The sequence below is a fragment of the Lactuca virosa genome, chromosome 7 (assembly GCF_052849685.1).
Source record: "Lactuca virosa cultivar CGN04683 chromosome 7, Lactuca_virosa_CGN04683_v6, whole genome shotgun sequence".
NCBI lineage: Eukaryota > Viridiplantae > Streptophyta > Magnoliopsida > Asterales > Asteraceae > Lactuca > Lactuca virosa.
Genome location: NC_136432.1, coordinates 83783554 through 83798856, shown reverse-complemented (window position 1 = coordinate 83798856; position 15303 = coordinate 83783554). Strand labels below are relative to the sequence as shown.

The window sequence follows — 15303 nt, the reverse complement described above, 5'->3', positions numbered from 1 at the left end:
AATTTCGTTTATTTGTATTATTCCTTCGATTGAACACCCGAACGATCCCCTTTGAATTTTTTTGGGGGCACAGGTACCCTTCGAATTTGATTGCAATCAGGGAAGAAGACAGAGTACTGTGCAAACATTAATCCATTTTATTTAAATCTAACCCTCAAATATGATGTAATTGTGTATTTGTTCCAAATCTTGATATCTCCTTTGAAGTTTCTTCAATGAGGCAGTAGGTCCACTTTTTACAATCTCAGATTCCTAGAATTCTTTGAGAGATGTTGTTAAATCTTCATTTTCTTGTTCTAAATACACCATTTTATACCCCATCTCTTTGGATTGAGAATCTTTTATGGCTAAAGATTATTAATTCAGATTAGGTTCTTATTTCCACAACCTTGGTGGTTGATTTTTTATCAACCTTGGTGGTTGATTTTAGGGATTCTTATTGATAGTTATGTAAAAATATGGAATCAATTAATATTTTTTATTATTTGTTGTCGAAAGATTGAAAAAAACATTTTTATAAAACTAATTAATTATACACTCATTTTCATAAATGAACAAAATAAATATAGTTTTATTGATTTTGTTTTTAAAGATATTTTCATAGATAATAAAAGTAATTTTCTGTTGTATTCATTAATTAATGAAAGTGTATACAAAAATGATATTGTTGAGAATTTTATTTCATCTAATTAAATATAGTTTTATTCTCGTTGTAATATACTATCTGCATCATCTTGATGTAGGCGTGCTTTTTAATATATATATATATATATATATATATATATATATATATATATATATATATATATATATGCCGTTTTCCAAAAAAAATTTAATTAACATAATCATGAATGATTAAACAATTAACATTTTGATATATATATATATATATATATATATATATATATATATATATATATATATATTAAATTACATGAATGGTCCCTAACTTATTTTTTTAACTCGGAAAGTCCCTACTGTTTGTTTTTGTTACGCGTTTGGTCTCTGTCTTACCTAAAAATACTATTTTTCCCTTGATTTTTTAACTTATTTAAATAAACACACCCTCAACCCCACCATCATCATCTTACTTTACCTACCCCATCATTTTTTCCTATTTAAAGAATAGTCTTTTTAGGTAAGACAGGGACCAAGCGAGTAACAAAAATAAACAGTAGTGACCAAACGCGTAACAAAAACAAACAGTAGGGACCTTCCGAGATAAAAAAAAAAGTTAGGGACCAAACGCGCAAATTACCCCAAACCATAGGGACCATTCGTGTAATTTACTCATATATATATATATATATATATATATATATATATATATATATATATATATATATATCCAATTTTATTAATAAATGAATAAAACTACATTTAGTTCTATTCATAATTTCATACATTCATATTTAGTTCTATTTATAAATATATATTTATTTTGGTTCTCCTTGTAACATGGATTTTTCTTTTTCTTATGTTGAATCTTTTGACTTGGAGTGAACTCTTTTAACATAAACCGATATTCCTTTTTGGTTGCTAAAATTCACGAGTGTAACAAGTAGTGATACCTAAAAAATTCCAAACACCCCCCTTTATTTGATCAATCTATACAAAATTACAATAAAATATAAAAACCATATCCATATATAAATAGAACTTAAAACCAATCAATAAAATGAAATCTTGTATATACATAAAGAAATCGATAGTTGTATGTAACCGCACTCCTAGCATTCTACCATGCAAGAACTGTGCAGATTCTTAGCCCTAACTAGCATGCAATTTACAGATTCATAAATCAAATCATAACAGATAACTTGTATGGGTATTCTTGGAAAACTTACTTTAGCTCGGCTGATTGCATGCACCACACCCTTCTCTTATTTTAGAAAATTCTTTTCTTGAAAATACTTTTATTTTGAAAACTTTACAAATCCTCAGTTTGAGTTTAGACACACCCGATAGTATGTCTGAATCCTTCAAACTAAGGCTCTGATACCAACTTGTAACGTCCCGAAAATCACGCCATAAATTTTTTTGTTTTTAGATTAATAAATCGTTATTACAAATCTTTCCCATAAAACCAAGGTAATCAAGATTAACAAAAACATCATTATATCAGAGTGATTCACAGAATACAGAAACATGTGCTGTGTGCTCTGCAATCATCCCGAGCTCTTCCAATTGGAAACCGTAATACCTGAAATATAAACTGAAAACCGTAAGCACAAAGTTTAGTGAGTTCCCCAAAATACCATATAACATACAACCACAGAATATCATGCGACATACATATAGTTGTCATGGGCTCCCCTATGGTCTTTACCTGGAATGTCATGGGCTCCCCCCTATGGTCTAATATCCAAGTGTCATGGGCTCCTTCATGGTCTTTACCTGTAATGCCATGGGCTCCCCCTAAGGTCTGATATTCAAGTGTCATGGGCTCCCCCATGGTCTTTACCTGGAATGTCATGGTATCCCCCCCCCCCCCAAGGTCTAATATCCAACTGCCATGGGCTCCCCCATGGTCTTTCATTCAAGTATCATAGAGACAACTAGCATTCCACATAACAAGTAATGCGCCGACATTGGTGCCTTCGACTCATGGATATGGTGACAATACTCACCTCGGACAGCTGAATCTCACGGATACTCTCTGACTGCAGATCCGCTAAAGTCCCCGCGCTATCAAACAAATAATACCCAATTTAACATTCGGGTTCCAAACCTAATCCAATAATCCATATATGGGGTAAAAAGACCATTTACCCCTCACCTTAGGTTAGGCCAAGACTAAGGTCCAAACTCCTCATCATAAAGGCCCACAAACCAAAAAGTCATCTAAAGCCCAACCCTTACATGGGCTTTACCCTAAACCCTAAAAACTTTTACCTAATCTAAAACATATAATCACAATTGGACCAACAAAAACCCCAAGCAATACAAGCCCAACGATAACCCAAAACCCGAAATGACACCACAAGGCCCAATAGGCCCAAACATACCAACATTGGCCCAAAGATAATTTCAGGCCCAAACACCAGTAAGTCCATGCCCAAAACCATTAGGGCCCAAAGGTCAAAAGTCCGCCAAGGCCCAAATCTTCCTAAGAGCGTACGCCCAGTGTACCTCTTCTATACGCTTAGCGTACTGGGCAAATGGGTTGTACGTGCATCGTACAAACCGCTCATGCACATAATCCATCAAGTGCTTAATGCATGCAAAATCTTCACTCAAATTCCATATCTTGGTCGATTTAATGATCACAAGGCATAAAGTTGGCAACTTTATGCCTTTGCATGATATATAAGATCCCAACAACTCACTCTAACTCGTTAAGACCTTTCCAAAGGTCTTAACTCATGCATGAAGCCATAGAATACATCAAGATTGCATTTGTATACAATAAACAGGTCCAAGAGTCTTATATCTAGCCTTCCTAATCTGTGGAGTTTCCCAAACTCACAAGAGATGATTTATGGACTCAAAAGTGGACTCTAGAAAACCCTAACTCAACAAGCAATGAGGATAGACAAGATGCAACCTTTTTATCTTCAAAAGTTCTCCAAGAGGCTCCAGATGCAGGATCCAAAAGCTCCTTAATCAAAACTTGAACACCACCTTCTTCTTCTTGCACACCCTCTAGAAAGGCCACCAAACACACCTTTAAGCTAAAATCTCACACCTCCTTGCAAAATTGGGGTTTTAGTACGAAATGAGTCTATGGATGATGATTAGGGTTTGGTCAAAATGATATAAGGTTGTTTAAATATGGTGCAAGTCATGAAATTAGGGTTTTTGGTCTCTGGCCTCGTACGCCCCGCGTACGAGCCTCAGCTCTGCGATGCATGCTCAAGCATATGCCAAGCGTACGCATATGTACGCCCAATGTACGGAAGTTCCTCATTTGCCAAAAAGAGATACTTCAAGGGCTAAAATGAAAAGGTATCAAGAATCCATCACGAATGCCATAACTTTCTCGATACAATTCCGATCTCGACCTTCCTTATATCCATGAAAAGGTATCGAGACGCTGTACACTATCATCAACTCATACTTTCCATAAGGTTCCCGACCGAACATCCACTTCCCATAAAAGCCCGAGCTAACAAATTACCGAAATGCCCTTTGATTCCAAAACACAAATCGAATACCCGAACCATTCGAATTACCTTATCCAACCCCAACTGAGTCTGAATCTCAATTACCCACGGGTCTGAAGCTTGCTAATACCCAATCCCTAATCACTATCCCCAACATGGGAACAATTCGAAACAAGGCATTACAATAACACAAATGAATTACAGCATAATCATAAATGAATTACATTGGAATGACAAATTATTATAATTATAATATGAATGAATAAAGACATTTAAAAGGCTAATTGACATTTTAAAAATATCTACTATTTTAATTTTCTTAACTTTGGGGAAAATAAAATTGATAAATTATGGCTGAACTAAGATTTGGAAAAGCATTGTCAACAAAAAAACCTTTGCATAATGATAAACCACAAGTGACTTTAATCCTATTCAATATCAAACATACTTAAATTCATAATATTTTTTCAACAAATCATACCTAATCAATTAACAACCTAAGAACCTAAATGTATAATCAATTCTTCACCACGCTTAGAAACCACACCCAAGATTAGAGCTTTTTTTTTCACCCAGTTTCCAAAGAGATTTATTTGTACGTAAAGATCTAACAAGTTGGGTTAACTCATTTGTTGATTCATGAAATTGAACATGGAAACCGTAGATTCTCAAATTCAAAATGAACCCGCATTTCCCAATCACGTCGACGTGTCAAACTAAAGATCATGAAAAAATATTTGAACAATTGAATCATTATTAATTAGAGGTTACCTTTGATGGTGAAAATCAGTTATTTGTTTTATTGAAGTGTTCATCAATTAACGAATTTTCTTCACCGAATGGGGATACAGGTTCACAATATCAAATATATTTTACGAATCATAGAGAATTAATCTCTACTCGACTTCTGACTTAGTCATCGGTTCCCGCTGAACGGTTCGCTGAATGTTCAGTTCGTTTATAGCCATAATCATAACACCCCCATAACAAAGAGGAGTGTGGACATCAGAGATCTTAGTCCTCATCCCTATTTGAGTCCTCGTCGTCATCCCCACTAGGAAGTATAAATGCATCATCATCCTTGTCTCCAAAGCGAAACGAGGATCCCAACAGGAATCATGAATTTTTTTCCCGTTAAAAGTTGACATTTTAATATGCTACAATAACATAATTATAAAACACTAATTAATTGAACAATACTTATAACACTTAAAGTAGGGGTGGGCATGGGTAGATTTTGGGACAAAACCAAACCAAACCCATTGATTTCGGTTTTTAGTTTTTAGAACCCATTAGGTTCCGTTTATGAATGAGTTCGGTTTATCGGGTTCAACTCATATGTTAATGGGTTTTGAGTTTTAACCTATTTCCCAACAAATATAAACAAAATACATTAGATTCTTTTCCATCGTTCCAACAATTTAAAACCAATCAAAAACATCAAAATCAACTAAATAGTTTAAGAAAATATAAAAACTGCTAAATTTAGAACTTTACAACAAAAATATAAGAACACCATCAAAGTAAAACATAAACAATCCATTACAACCAAAACATGAAAACACCATCACAACACCAATCTTTAATCCTCATTGTTGGGGAGCAAACCTAATCTCACATTGGTAAAATAAGAAACTAGATGTTAGCATATAAGACAATGGGTAATCCCTTATATCACCAATTGATTTTAGAAAATGGAACCTCATTGTTCTTCAATGTTGAGCATGGTTGGGCTAGTAACGATCCTAACAAGTGGTATCAGAGTTACGGTCGTAGCCCGGATGATGTTGTCGGTGCAGGTGGCGCAATCCCCGGTCCAACGAAGTTGATCCTGAAGCCTTGTATCAAAAGTCTTCCTGATGACCCAGGTCAGGTGAGCGTGTCCCGAGAGTATCGGCGATATGAAAAATGATTGGATCTGATGAACAATCGTTGAGGTGATGCCAAGAGCGGAACTTGGGTTTGAGGGGAAGATTGTTGGGGTGTAAACCCAATCCCACATTGGTAAAATAAAAAACTCGATGCTAGCATATAAGACAATGAATAATCCATTCTATCACCAATTGGGTTTAGAAAATGGAACCCCATTGTTCTTTAATGTTGAACATGATTGGCTTAGTAGCGCTCCTAACATTTACTTACTGGGATATGTTCTATATTTTAGTTCTTAATTTTTAAAGTATATATCAAATATTAGATAATCAAAAATATATATTATAGGTATGTTTTTGGGTTTCGGTGAGTTCGGTTTAATGGGCCGGTTTATGAACCCAAAACAAAAACTGAAAATTGATTTTTTTGGTTTTTGAAATCAAAACTCAAAATCGATAGTTTTGGTTTCATTGGTTTCTTGGTTTTCGGTTCCATTTTATAAACATCTAAATTTAAATAGATAAGAATTTTAATCGTTTAAATGTAATTAAAGAAATACTTAAAACCAATTGATAATATTCAAATCAGAAAATGATATTCATTGTTTTTAATGTTATAACCATCTATAAATACATACATTTATTAATAACTCCCCACTACCTTAATATTATAATATAGTTTCTATTATATATTTGCATCTTTTCTAGTAAATTGAGGGGTGTTTTGCGAACTTGTGATATGGGGTATCATTGAGGGGTGGGCTTGGCATGTAACATCGAATCTGAAAATATTAATATTGAAAATTAGATTTTGTAGGAACCGAGTACGGAACCAAAATATAATACATGATATTGGTTTGGTTCTAGTGCCGATAGCGACATTTTGGTACCAATATCATTTCTAATATTGATTTTTTTGTGTGCAACAACCTATGTTTGATGCTATAAAACTCAAACTTAAGTACAACAAAACAAGAGGTTCTTGATTCTAAGATGAAGTCATAGCAAAAAAAAATCAGCACAATCCAAGTTTATATGAGAGGGTTATAAGTGATAAAAGTTGAAATTTTTTATACATGTCTAGTTAGAAAAAAGAAAAAAAAAAGACAGAAGTCTTTGAAAATTTAAGTTTTCAAGTATCCCAATTGTTTTATTTTTGAAGTAGCTAAGATAAGATAGAGAAAAACATAAAAATAAAAATATAAATTCTGATTCGATTACAGTTTTTACCCAAAGATACCGAACTTGATAGTCCCAAAAACTGAAAATACCAAATACCAATCCAAAGAAACTATATGGCACAATTTCAGTTAGGTCCAAACTTTTTTTTTAATAGTGCATATTTTGTAAATAAACTAATTTTTATTTTTGGTCCTCTTAAAACTATCGAACGGTGTGGATAACAATGCAACGTTGCGCAGCAACAAGTGTTCGGCGTATTAAAGCCACAACCACTCGTAACCGCCTTCATACGCGTACGTCTGAAGCAATAATACAATCTGTTGTTCCGAAATTTACTGAAGGAGCTCGTCGAATTCCTGATCACTTTTTCAAACTTCAGTTTACTTTCGATTATACGAAGAACCCGAACAAATCGTTAGGTTAGCAGCTTCGATCTTGGTAAACTGCTCCACATTTGCACGTATAACGTATTTGATTATAGGTTTTATGTTCTAGTGTGTTAGATCTACTGCGTGTTGAGGTTATCGAGCTTAGTAATTAGTGTGTAGATGACAGTCTAGAAACAACAAGTAAAGTATCTTGATGTTTACAAAGGATCATTTTACACAGTAAAGACCTAGACCACAGCTTTTGAAATATTGTGAAGCTTAATTTTTTTATATATGATGCTCTGTTTTATCTGGTAGATATGTAAATGACGTTTTGTTTACATGTTTTTGACGACAGTGATCTTAGGGTTCTCCAAATCCTGCAATCTGGAATCAAGTCTGGACAGGTTCTGGTATGCGGGTGCATCCACACAGTTCTGCCTCGATGTATAAACGCACGCCGTCTAAGGACTATACAAATTCAGTTGAACTAGAAGATGGTTCTGGTAAATATCTGATTATTATTTATTCATCATATTTTTTCAGCTTAGATATTTATGCTTGCTCTTCTGTTGATGAAGTTTAGAGATGCAAAAAGTTTGGTCAATATAGGTGTTACAAACAATTCATGTTTTTTATTATGTCAATTTACTCTATAATATACTTCACTCTTGCAACATTTTTGGGGTTTATAATATTCTGAAAAATCTTGTTTGCTTGAATAGAACTTTTGCAGGATGATATTGATAATTTCCAAGAATCTACAGATCCATCTCCAAGACATTCTCTACCTCATGTACTTGTGGCATCCTTAGTCTCATTCTTATTTGGTTACCATCTCGGGTTTGTTCTTAATCTATACATCTCTTGTTTCCATTGACCTTCCCCTCAAAAGCAAAATTATAAACTACATTTAATCCACTCTGTAACAATGTAAACCATGTTATTTTATGTGTAGGGTAGTGAATGAACCGCTTGAAAGCATTTCTCATGATCTTGGTTTCAGTGGGGATAGCTTAGCTGAAGGTGTCTTTTCATTTTCACCAAAGATTCATCTTTTTCTTCTTCTGTTATCTGCATCATAAATTATATCTTATGAGTTTTGGTGCATTGTAAATGAAGGTCTGGTGGTTAGTACGTGTCTTGGTGGTGCCTTTATTGGGTCTCTGTTCAGTGGTTGGATTGCTGATGGATTTGGGCGCCGAAGGGCTTTTCAGTTGTGTGCTTTGCCTATGATCATCGGTGCTTCTTGTAGGTAATATATTTTAAATCAACTGTCTGAATGTGAGTAAATGACAATTTTACCCTTCTGTTATTAAAGAAACAATTCTATATATATCTGTCCAGCCCATTAAGTCCATTAAGTCAAAGATAGACCACCTTATTTGTTTTGTTTCATCTATGTGTGTACTGTAGAATTTTTATAAAGATACTAATTTATATATATTTTCCAGTGCAACAACAAACACATTGACAGGGATGCTAATTGGGAGGTTTATTGTTGGAATTGGATTGGGTATTGGTCCACCTGTTGCATCTCTCTATATCACAGAGGTCAAAAAACCCTACTTCTTGTTCAGATATGAATTGTGCATATGGAAATTCATTATCACTTATCATTTTTTTTAAAATAATAATTTCTAGCAGGTTTCACCTCCTGCTGTGCGTGGTACTTATGGAAGCTTCATTCAAATTTCAACATGTTTAGGGTTGATGGGAGCTCTTTTAATCGGGATTCCTGTAAAGAGCATCTCAGGCTGGTAACAAAAGCACTGTTTACCTCTGAAACTGTAATTAACATTTTAGATTTAGATTCATTGTTTGAATGTATGTCCAGGTGGCGTATCTGCTTTTGGTTATCTACAATTCCATCCACAATACTTGCTCTTGCTATGATATTCTGTGCAGAAAGTCCACATTGGCTTTACAAGGTCTGTTTTCGTCTTCATTTCTATTTTTGATAAAACAAGGGCATATGAGTAATTTTACTCCAATCCTTTATAGAGAGGAAGAAATGCTGAAGCAGAGGTGGAGTTCCAGAAACTTGTAGGAGCAGCAAATGTCAGATCAGCAATGGCAGAGCTCTTGAAGTCGGACAGAGGGGACGAGAATGACACTGTTGGGATTTCAGAACTGTTTTATGGGCGCTATTTTAGAGGTAACTTGTTGATTATAATGCCCCTTTTGTTACACATGACATGACATGTCAGCTTTTACATCATTAGACTGGGATTGATGTGAATGGGACTAAAAATTGTACCAAAAAAGTTGAACAATGTGAGACAAAGACTGGCTCTCAAATCTCTCGTTTGTGAAAAAAGACATAAATGCCCTCCTCATCCTCATCATTGAAAATAGCCCTAGAAAGCTTGTTCAGTTCCATTCATGTTGTGTATCACAAACGCGTTTGTTACATGGGACAGAACTGGACAAGCTTTGTAGGGCTATTTTCAAGGATGAGGATGAGGAGGGCATTTATGTCTTTTTTCATAAACGAGAGATTTGAGTGCGAGTCTTTGTCTCGCCTTGTTCAACCTTTTTGGTACAATTTTTTGTCTCATTCACATCAATCCCAGTCTAATGATGTAAAAGCTGTCATGTCATGTCCTGTGTAACAAATTGGAGTTGATTTCCGTGGATTTCTGGGTTTTGGTTGGGTGCAAAAAAAAAAAAAAAGCTTTGTTATTTATTTGGTCCTTTTGCAGTTGTTTTTATTGGGTCAACCCTGTTTGCTTTACAACAGCTATCTGGAATAAATGCCGTGTTTTATTTCTCTTCAACTGTATTCAGAAGTGCGGGAGTTTCATCAAACCTAGCTAATGCCTTTGTGGGGATTGTCAACCTTTTGGGTATTGTATTTATCAACTCTGTTTCACCATTTAATTATCAACATTTTTTCCTAACTTGTGATATTTATACTCATTCAGGATCTGTCATTGCCTTGCTTCTCATGGATAAACTTGGGAGGAAGGTTCTCCTTCTTTGGAGCTTCTTTGGCATGGTAATTTTCACATGCCTAGTTGTTTTATGCATAATTGAGATAGTTGATATTTATGTTATCTATTACTAACAATTAGCATCCTACTTGTATTTCTATCTATTATAGCATTTTACTTTTGTTTTTTTTTTCTCATTGAGACATTGTACTTAGAAAAATCTACCAAATTATAGCATTGAAAATTTGTTTTTATATGGATGACATTGCTATAACTGGATAGGATTTTTAAAAGTATAATGTTTTGATAGGAAGAAATGAAAGGTGGATCCTATAATAAAGCCAATATCATCAACATTCTATTTCTCTCCTATAGTTATTGCTTTTAGGACCTGCAAAGTTTTTTTTTGTTAACTAAATGTAGTAATTTCTTCGTGAAATTGATACAAATCAAATATAATTTTTTTATTACTCACGATTCACGTAAACCGGCTTTCCCAAAATCAAAAGACTTGATTAATTCTCCTCACCCTAATGATCTATATATACTCAAGGATTCCTAAACTAACCCTAATTCAATAGCTTGATTACCAAGCCACTATAATTGTAGGAAACTAATTATAATTGATAAATAATAACTAACAATATAAAACTAATCCCCCAAAAATCACAAAATTTTTACCCCAACACCCTTGGATAATAATTCGTATCAGAAATATGTGATTCTGAAATGATGTTTTTTTTTTTTTTTTTTTTTTTGTATTGATGGTTTTTGTTATTTTAGGCTATATCTACAGTCCTTCAAGTAATTGCAGCAGGCCTGTTTGCATCCACATCTGGAGCTCTATACCTCTCTGTCAGTGGCATGCTATTGTAAGATCCAATATTTTTATTTTTTTCCTTTTAAAATTTCATAAATAGTTGTATCAAATAGGTGAGGATAAGTTTTATTTATTTAAAAAAAAAAAGCTTAATACATCGGAGAAGATTTATAAAGATATGTTTCAGTTGAATAAAGTTAGTGAAAATTTGATGGGGAAAATAAATAAGGTTTACAAGAGGTTAACCATTGTGGATTCTCTAATAAGAAAATATTGAAACTGATAAAATTAAAAACTAAATTGTAATAGGAAAAAAAAATGGAAGTAGAATGCTATGATAAACAGATAAATGAAAGTATATTGCTATTTCTGTATGTAGGTTTGTGTTTTCATTTGCAATTGGAGCGGGTCCCGTTCCAGGTCTCCTCCTGTCAGAAATCTTCCCAAACCGTATAAGAGCAAAAGCAATGGCCTTTTGCATGTCAGTGCATTGGGTAATAATAATATTACACTTTACACCCTTCATCCTCTTCCTTTTTTTTTTTTTTTTTTTAATTTAACTAATATGTTTGTCTACTAGGTGTTCAATTTTATGGTGGGATTATTATTCCTACGTTTGTTGGAGTTGATGGGTGCACAACTGCTATACTCGATGTTGGGTACTTTTTGTTTGGTGGGAGTGGCCTTCGTGAAAAGGAATGTTATGGAAACAAAAGGAAAAACACTTCAAGAAATTGAGATTGCGCTTTTGCCACAAGAGTATAGTGAAATCTGATTGATTGGTTTATGTTGTTAGAGTAAATGTAAACCCGTGATGCTAATAGTTGATAGCAGAGGAGATCAAATATGATGTGATGTGTGTAAAGTAAAATAACACGACTAGACTATGTATGTTTGTATTTTATGATATGATATAATATGAACTCTTCTTGAAGGTATTGTCTGTGCTTGTGGCTAGCAGTATATACTAGGTGCGCTTTCAATATTGTTGTGATTGTGGCTTTACCTTCTCAAATTAGGACATCTTGGAGAGAAGATAACATGCACCATTTTGTTTGTTAATCCTTACCTAGGATCAAAGAGAAACTGTTTTTTTTGTTTTGGGAATGCATTGATCCCAAACTTCCAAATGAATGGTATCATACAACCTTATCTGATCTTTATGTGAAGTTGAATAGGATGAAGAATGATGAAAAGGAAGCCATGGGGTTTTGAACCAAAGATTGAAGGAAAGTTTATCTTGTACATGTTCATGTCATTTTCCAAAGCTATGATCTTTACTTCAAAACTTCCTCCTTTTAACTAATTCAAGAAAAAAAAAAAAAAAAAAAAAACAGGGGGTAAGATATGGAAAAAAAAACAAGTTTAATGAGCAAATGTAGACAAAACACTAAATTTTGTGACTAAAGTATACAAAACAAAAAATATCTTACCCTTTTAAATCATTTTCCCTTAAAAAATATCTTATGTAACTTGCTTAATAGTTTATTGTGATTTAGTAGCCTAGTTCTGGTTCTTCGTTTTTCATGATAATGATGCACATACAAATCCGCCCTTCTACTCCTTTCCTTTTTCGTCATTTTACATGTTTAAACAGAATATACCTACCCTACCACTAAAAAGCTACTTATCAACTTATTTTATTTTGGTGACATATATTTCAAACATTCTTTTCCTAAACTCCTTTTTGATACCGTATACAATCTGAGTACTTGAGTTAGAGCAACAACCAAAACCGAACATGTGAGGTTGAGTTTTTCTATTGGAACCAATTTATGTACATCAAATTTTAATTACAAACAAAAGTAGTAAACATTAACATGTTTAACTTTATTATCTCATTCATGTTTAACTTACATTTACAAAAAATAATAACACATAAACATAACAAAATCACTCGAACCTTATCGAATAGTCTCCACCACTTCCTTTAGTAACATCAAACCCACCAAAATCATCAAAATCCGAATCCGAACCCATGGGTCCACCCCCACCCCATTCCCCAGATTCACTCGACCCATCATCATCTCCACCACGGTTCGACCCGGGAACCCGCAATTCACCCAAAGGAACCGGAACCGGTTCTTCATTCAAATACTTATCATGAAGCAGCTCCATGGCTGCAGCCCGACCCGCCGGGTCAAAACAAAGTAACTTCTCCACAAGTGAAATCTCATCTTGTGATCTATTCACAAGACATGAAGCTAACCCACTTGGGTTTTCCACTTTCCCAAATGAAATTATTTTATAATCAGGTAATTGTGTACACCCGGGCCATATTTCTTCATTTAAGTTGCCTAAAACTGTAAAAATTCGACTTAATTGATCGATATCTGAAGTGCCTGGAAAAATCGGTTGTAGAGTGAAAAGCTCTGCGATTATACACCCGAGAGACCATAAATCGATTTCTGCACTGTAATTTGTTGACCCGAATAGAAGCTCGGGTGCCCTGAACCAACGGGTCCCGACACATGATGTTAGAAGGGCGGATTCGTCATTTCCAGTTTCGTTGTATGAGTAGTTGCTTTTGAGGAAGTCGTCTTCTATGTCACTAGTGGTGAATGTGGCGAGACATGATGTGTCTACATCTGGGAAGTTTGTTTCTTTATCGAGTTGGAGTTCATCAATGGGGTCTTTTGGGTATTCTTCTATGGTTCTTAGAGGTGGTGGTTCCATGAGATTTGGACGAGTTTCTTGGGTGATTGTTTCTTGTTGTTGGAAGAGAGACGATTCTTGGACTTGTGGCTGTGTGTTGTCGTGAACTGAAAGGAATCCGGGTGCTAGACGGATCCTTGCCTGTAAGAAATTAATGCAAGATGTTCTTGAGTTTTGGATTCAGAAAAGTTTGGAGAAAGAAGAATCTATTGTTTTGAATTAGAAAAATGTAATGCTCATTGCAGTTTTAAGGTATTTGTAGGTGATTCACATGCCTACTACAATGATATTATTCAATCAATCAGCTGAAAAAGATGAGTGTTTCCTATTTGAGAATGGAAGAATCTCTAAGGATTTCTCATACAATGTTGTAAGAAATTATAGATCTGTTTTCTCTTTACAGGAACAGTTATAGGATTATGAAACAGTGAACTTAAGATAATCACCTGGCCGAAATCAGCTAACTTGAGTACACCGGTGGCGGAAATTAACAAATTTGATGGCTTCAAATCACGATGAATAATGGAACTCCGATGACAAGCATCAACCGCCAATAGAATCTGAATAATCCATCGCTTGATCTCTCCGACGCTCAACCCATTCCATTCCTTCTTCGCGGTGCGGATCACCGACGCCAAATCCGTCGGAAGGTATTCGAGAACAAGCACTGCATCTTCGTCTTCGCTCCAGAAGTACTCGTGCAACTCGACAACATTCGGAGAATGTTGTAGAGTTTGAAGCGCATCGATCTCTCGGAAAGCGGATTGGTAATCGTGAACTTCCTTTAATGCGACTGTAAGATCGTCGGAGAGACGGCGAGCTTTGTAGACGTCGGAGTAGGCACCAGATCCGATTCGGTTTTGAATCTCATACTTGGAGGTGATCTCCCGGCGGGTATGTATGCTCCAGCTCTTGGTGGTTGACGGCGGAGCTGGATCCATTATATTTTCAGATTGTTCATTTTTAGGGTTTTGAAATTTTGTACTCCCGATTTCCCTTCGGTGCGAGGAAGACGATGGATATGTGATCTGCACGTGAGGATCTCGAAGTTTTATTTAAGGTTAACGTAATATATACTTTGGAAAATCTTTATAATAACTAGTGGGTGTGCCCGTGGTGTGGCAATTAGATGCGTTTTGTTTTATTCCTAAAGAATGACGATAGGAAAAAATGAAGCCCAAAATAGAAACACAAATCGATTGATGGAAAATGGACAAAATGAAGGTAAAAAATGGTCAAAGAGACTGAAAATGAGAAATATTAAAACATGTGTAGCAAATTCTTAATGAAATATAAATAGTAAGATGAAAAAAGAGAAAAAAAGAAGGCTAAAATGGTCAAAGGGACTTAAAGTGACAAATATTA

At 34.7% G+C, this 15303-nt stretch overlaps 2 protein-coding genes across 3 annotated transcripts; one reads left to right on the top strand and one right to left on the bottom strand.

Moving 5' to 3' along the window:
• Positions 1–7391: 7391 nt before the first annotated feature.
• Positions 7392–12217, top strand: LOC145125841 (Major facilitator superfamily protein). 2 transcript variants are annotated; one of them, XM_079061243.1, is made up of 14 exons: positions 7392–7578; positions 7886–8033; positions 8253–8370; positions 8486–8553; positions 8650–8782; positions 8982–9081; positions 9175–9287; positions 9365–9458; positions 9532–9685; positions 10233–10376; positions 10455–10528; positions 11247–11335; positions 11663–11777; positions 11864–12217. In XM_079061243.1, the coding sequence occupies exons 2-14, from the start codon at positions 7943–7945 to the stop codon at positions 12056–12058; spliced, it is 1488 nt and encodes a 495-aa protein (XP_078917369.1). In that variant the 5' UTR covers positions 7392–7578; positions 7886–7942; the 3' UTR covers positions 12059–12217. The 2 variants fall into 2 exon arrangements, with proteins under 2 accessions (XP_078917369.1, XP_078917370.1); XM_079061244.1 differs by having other exon boundaries at positions 7392–7597.
• An 875-nt stretch (positions 12218–13092) lies between these two features.
• CAK1AT (CDK-activating kinase 1AT) lies at positions 13093–15003 on the bottom strand. Its single transcript, XM_079061245.1, has 2 exons — positions 14385–15003; positions 13093–14079 (listed from the first exon to the last, which is right to left on the bottom strand). Exons 1-2 carry the CDS (start codon positions 14877–14879, stop codon positions 13177–13179), a joined length of 1398 nt encoding a protein of 465 aa, XP_078917371.1. The 5' UTR covers positions 14880–15003; the 3' UTR covers positions 13093–13176.
• Positions 15004–15303: the final 300 nt, after the last annotated feature.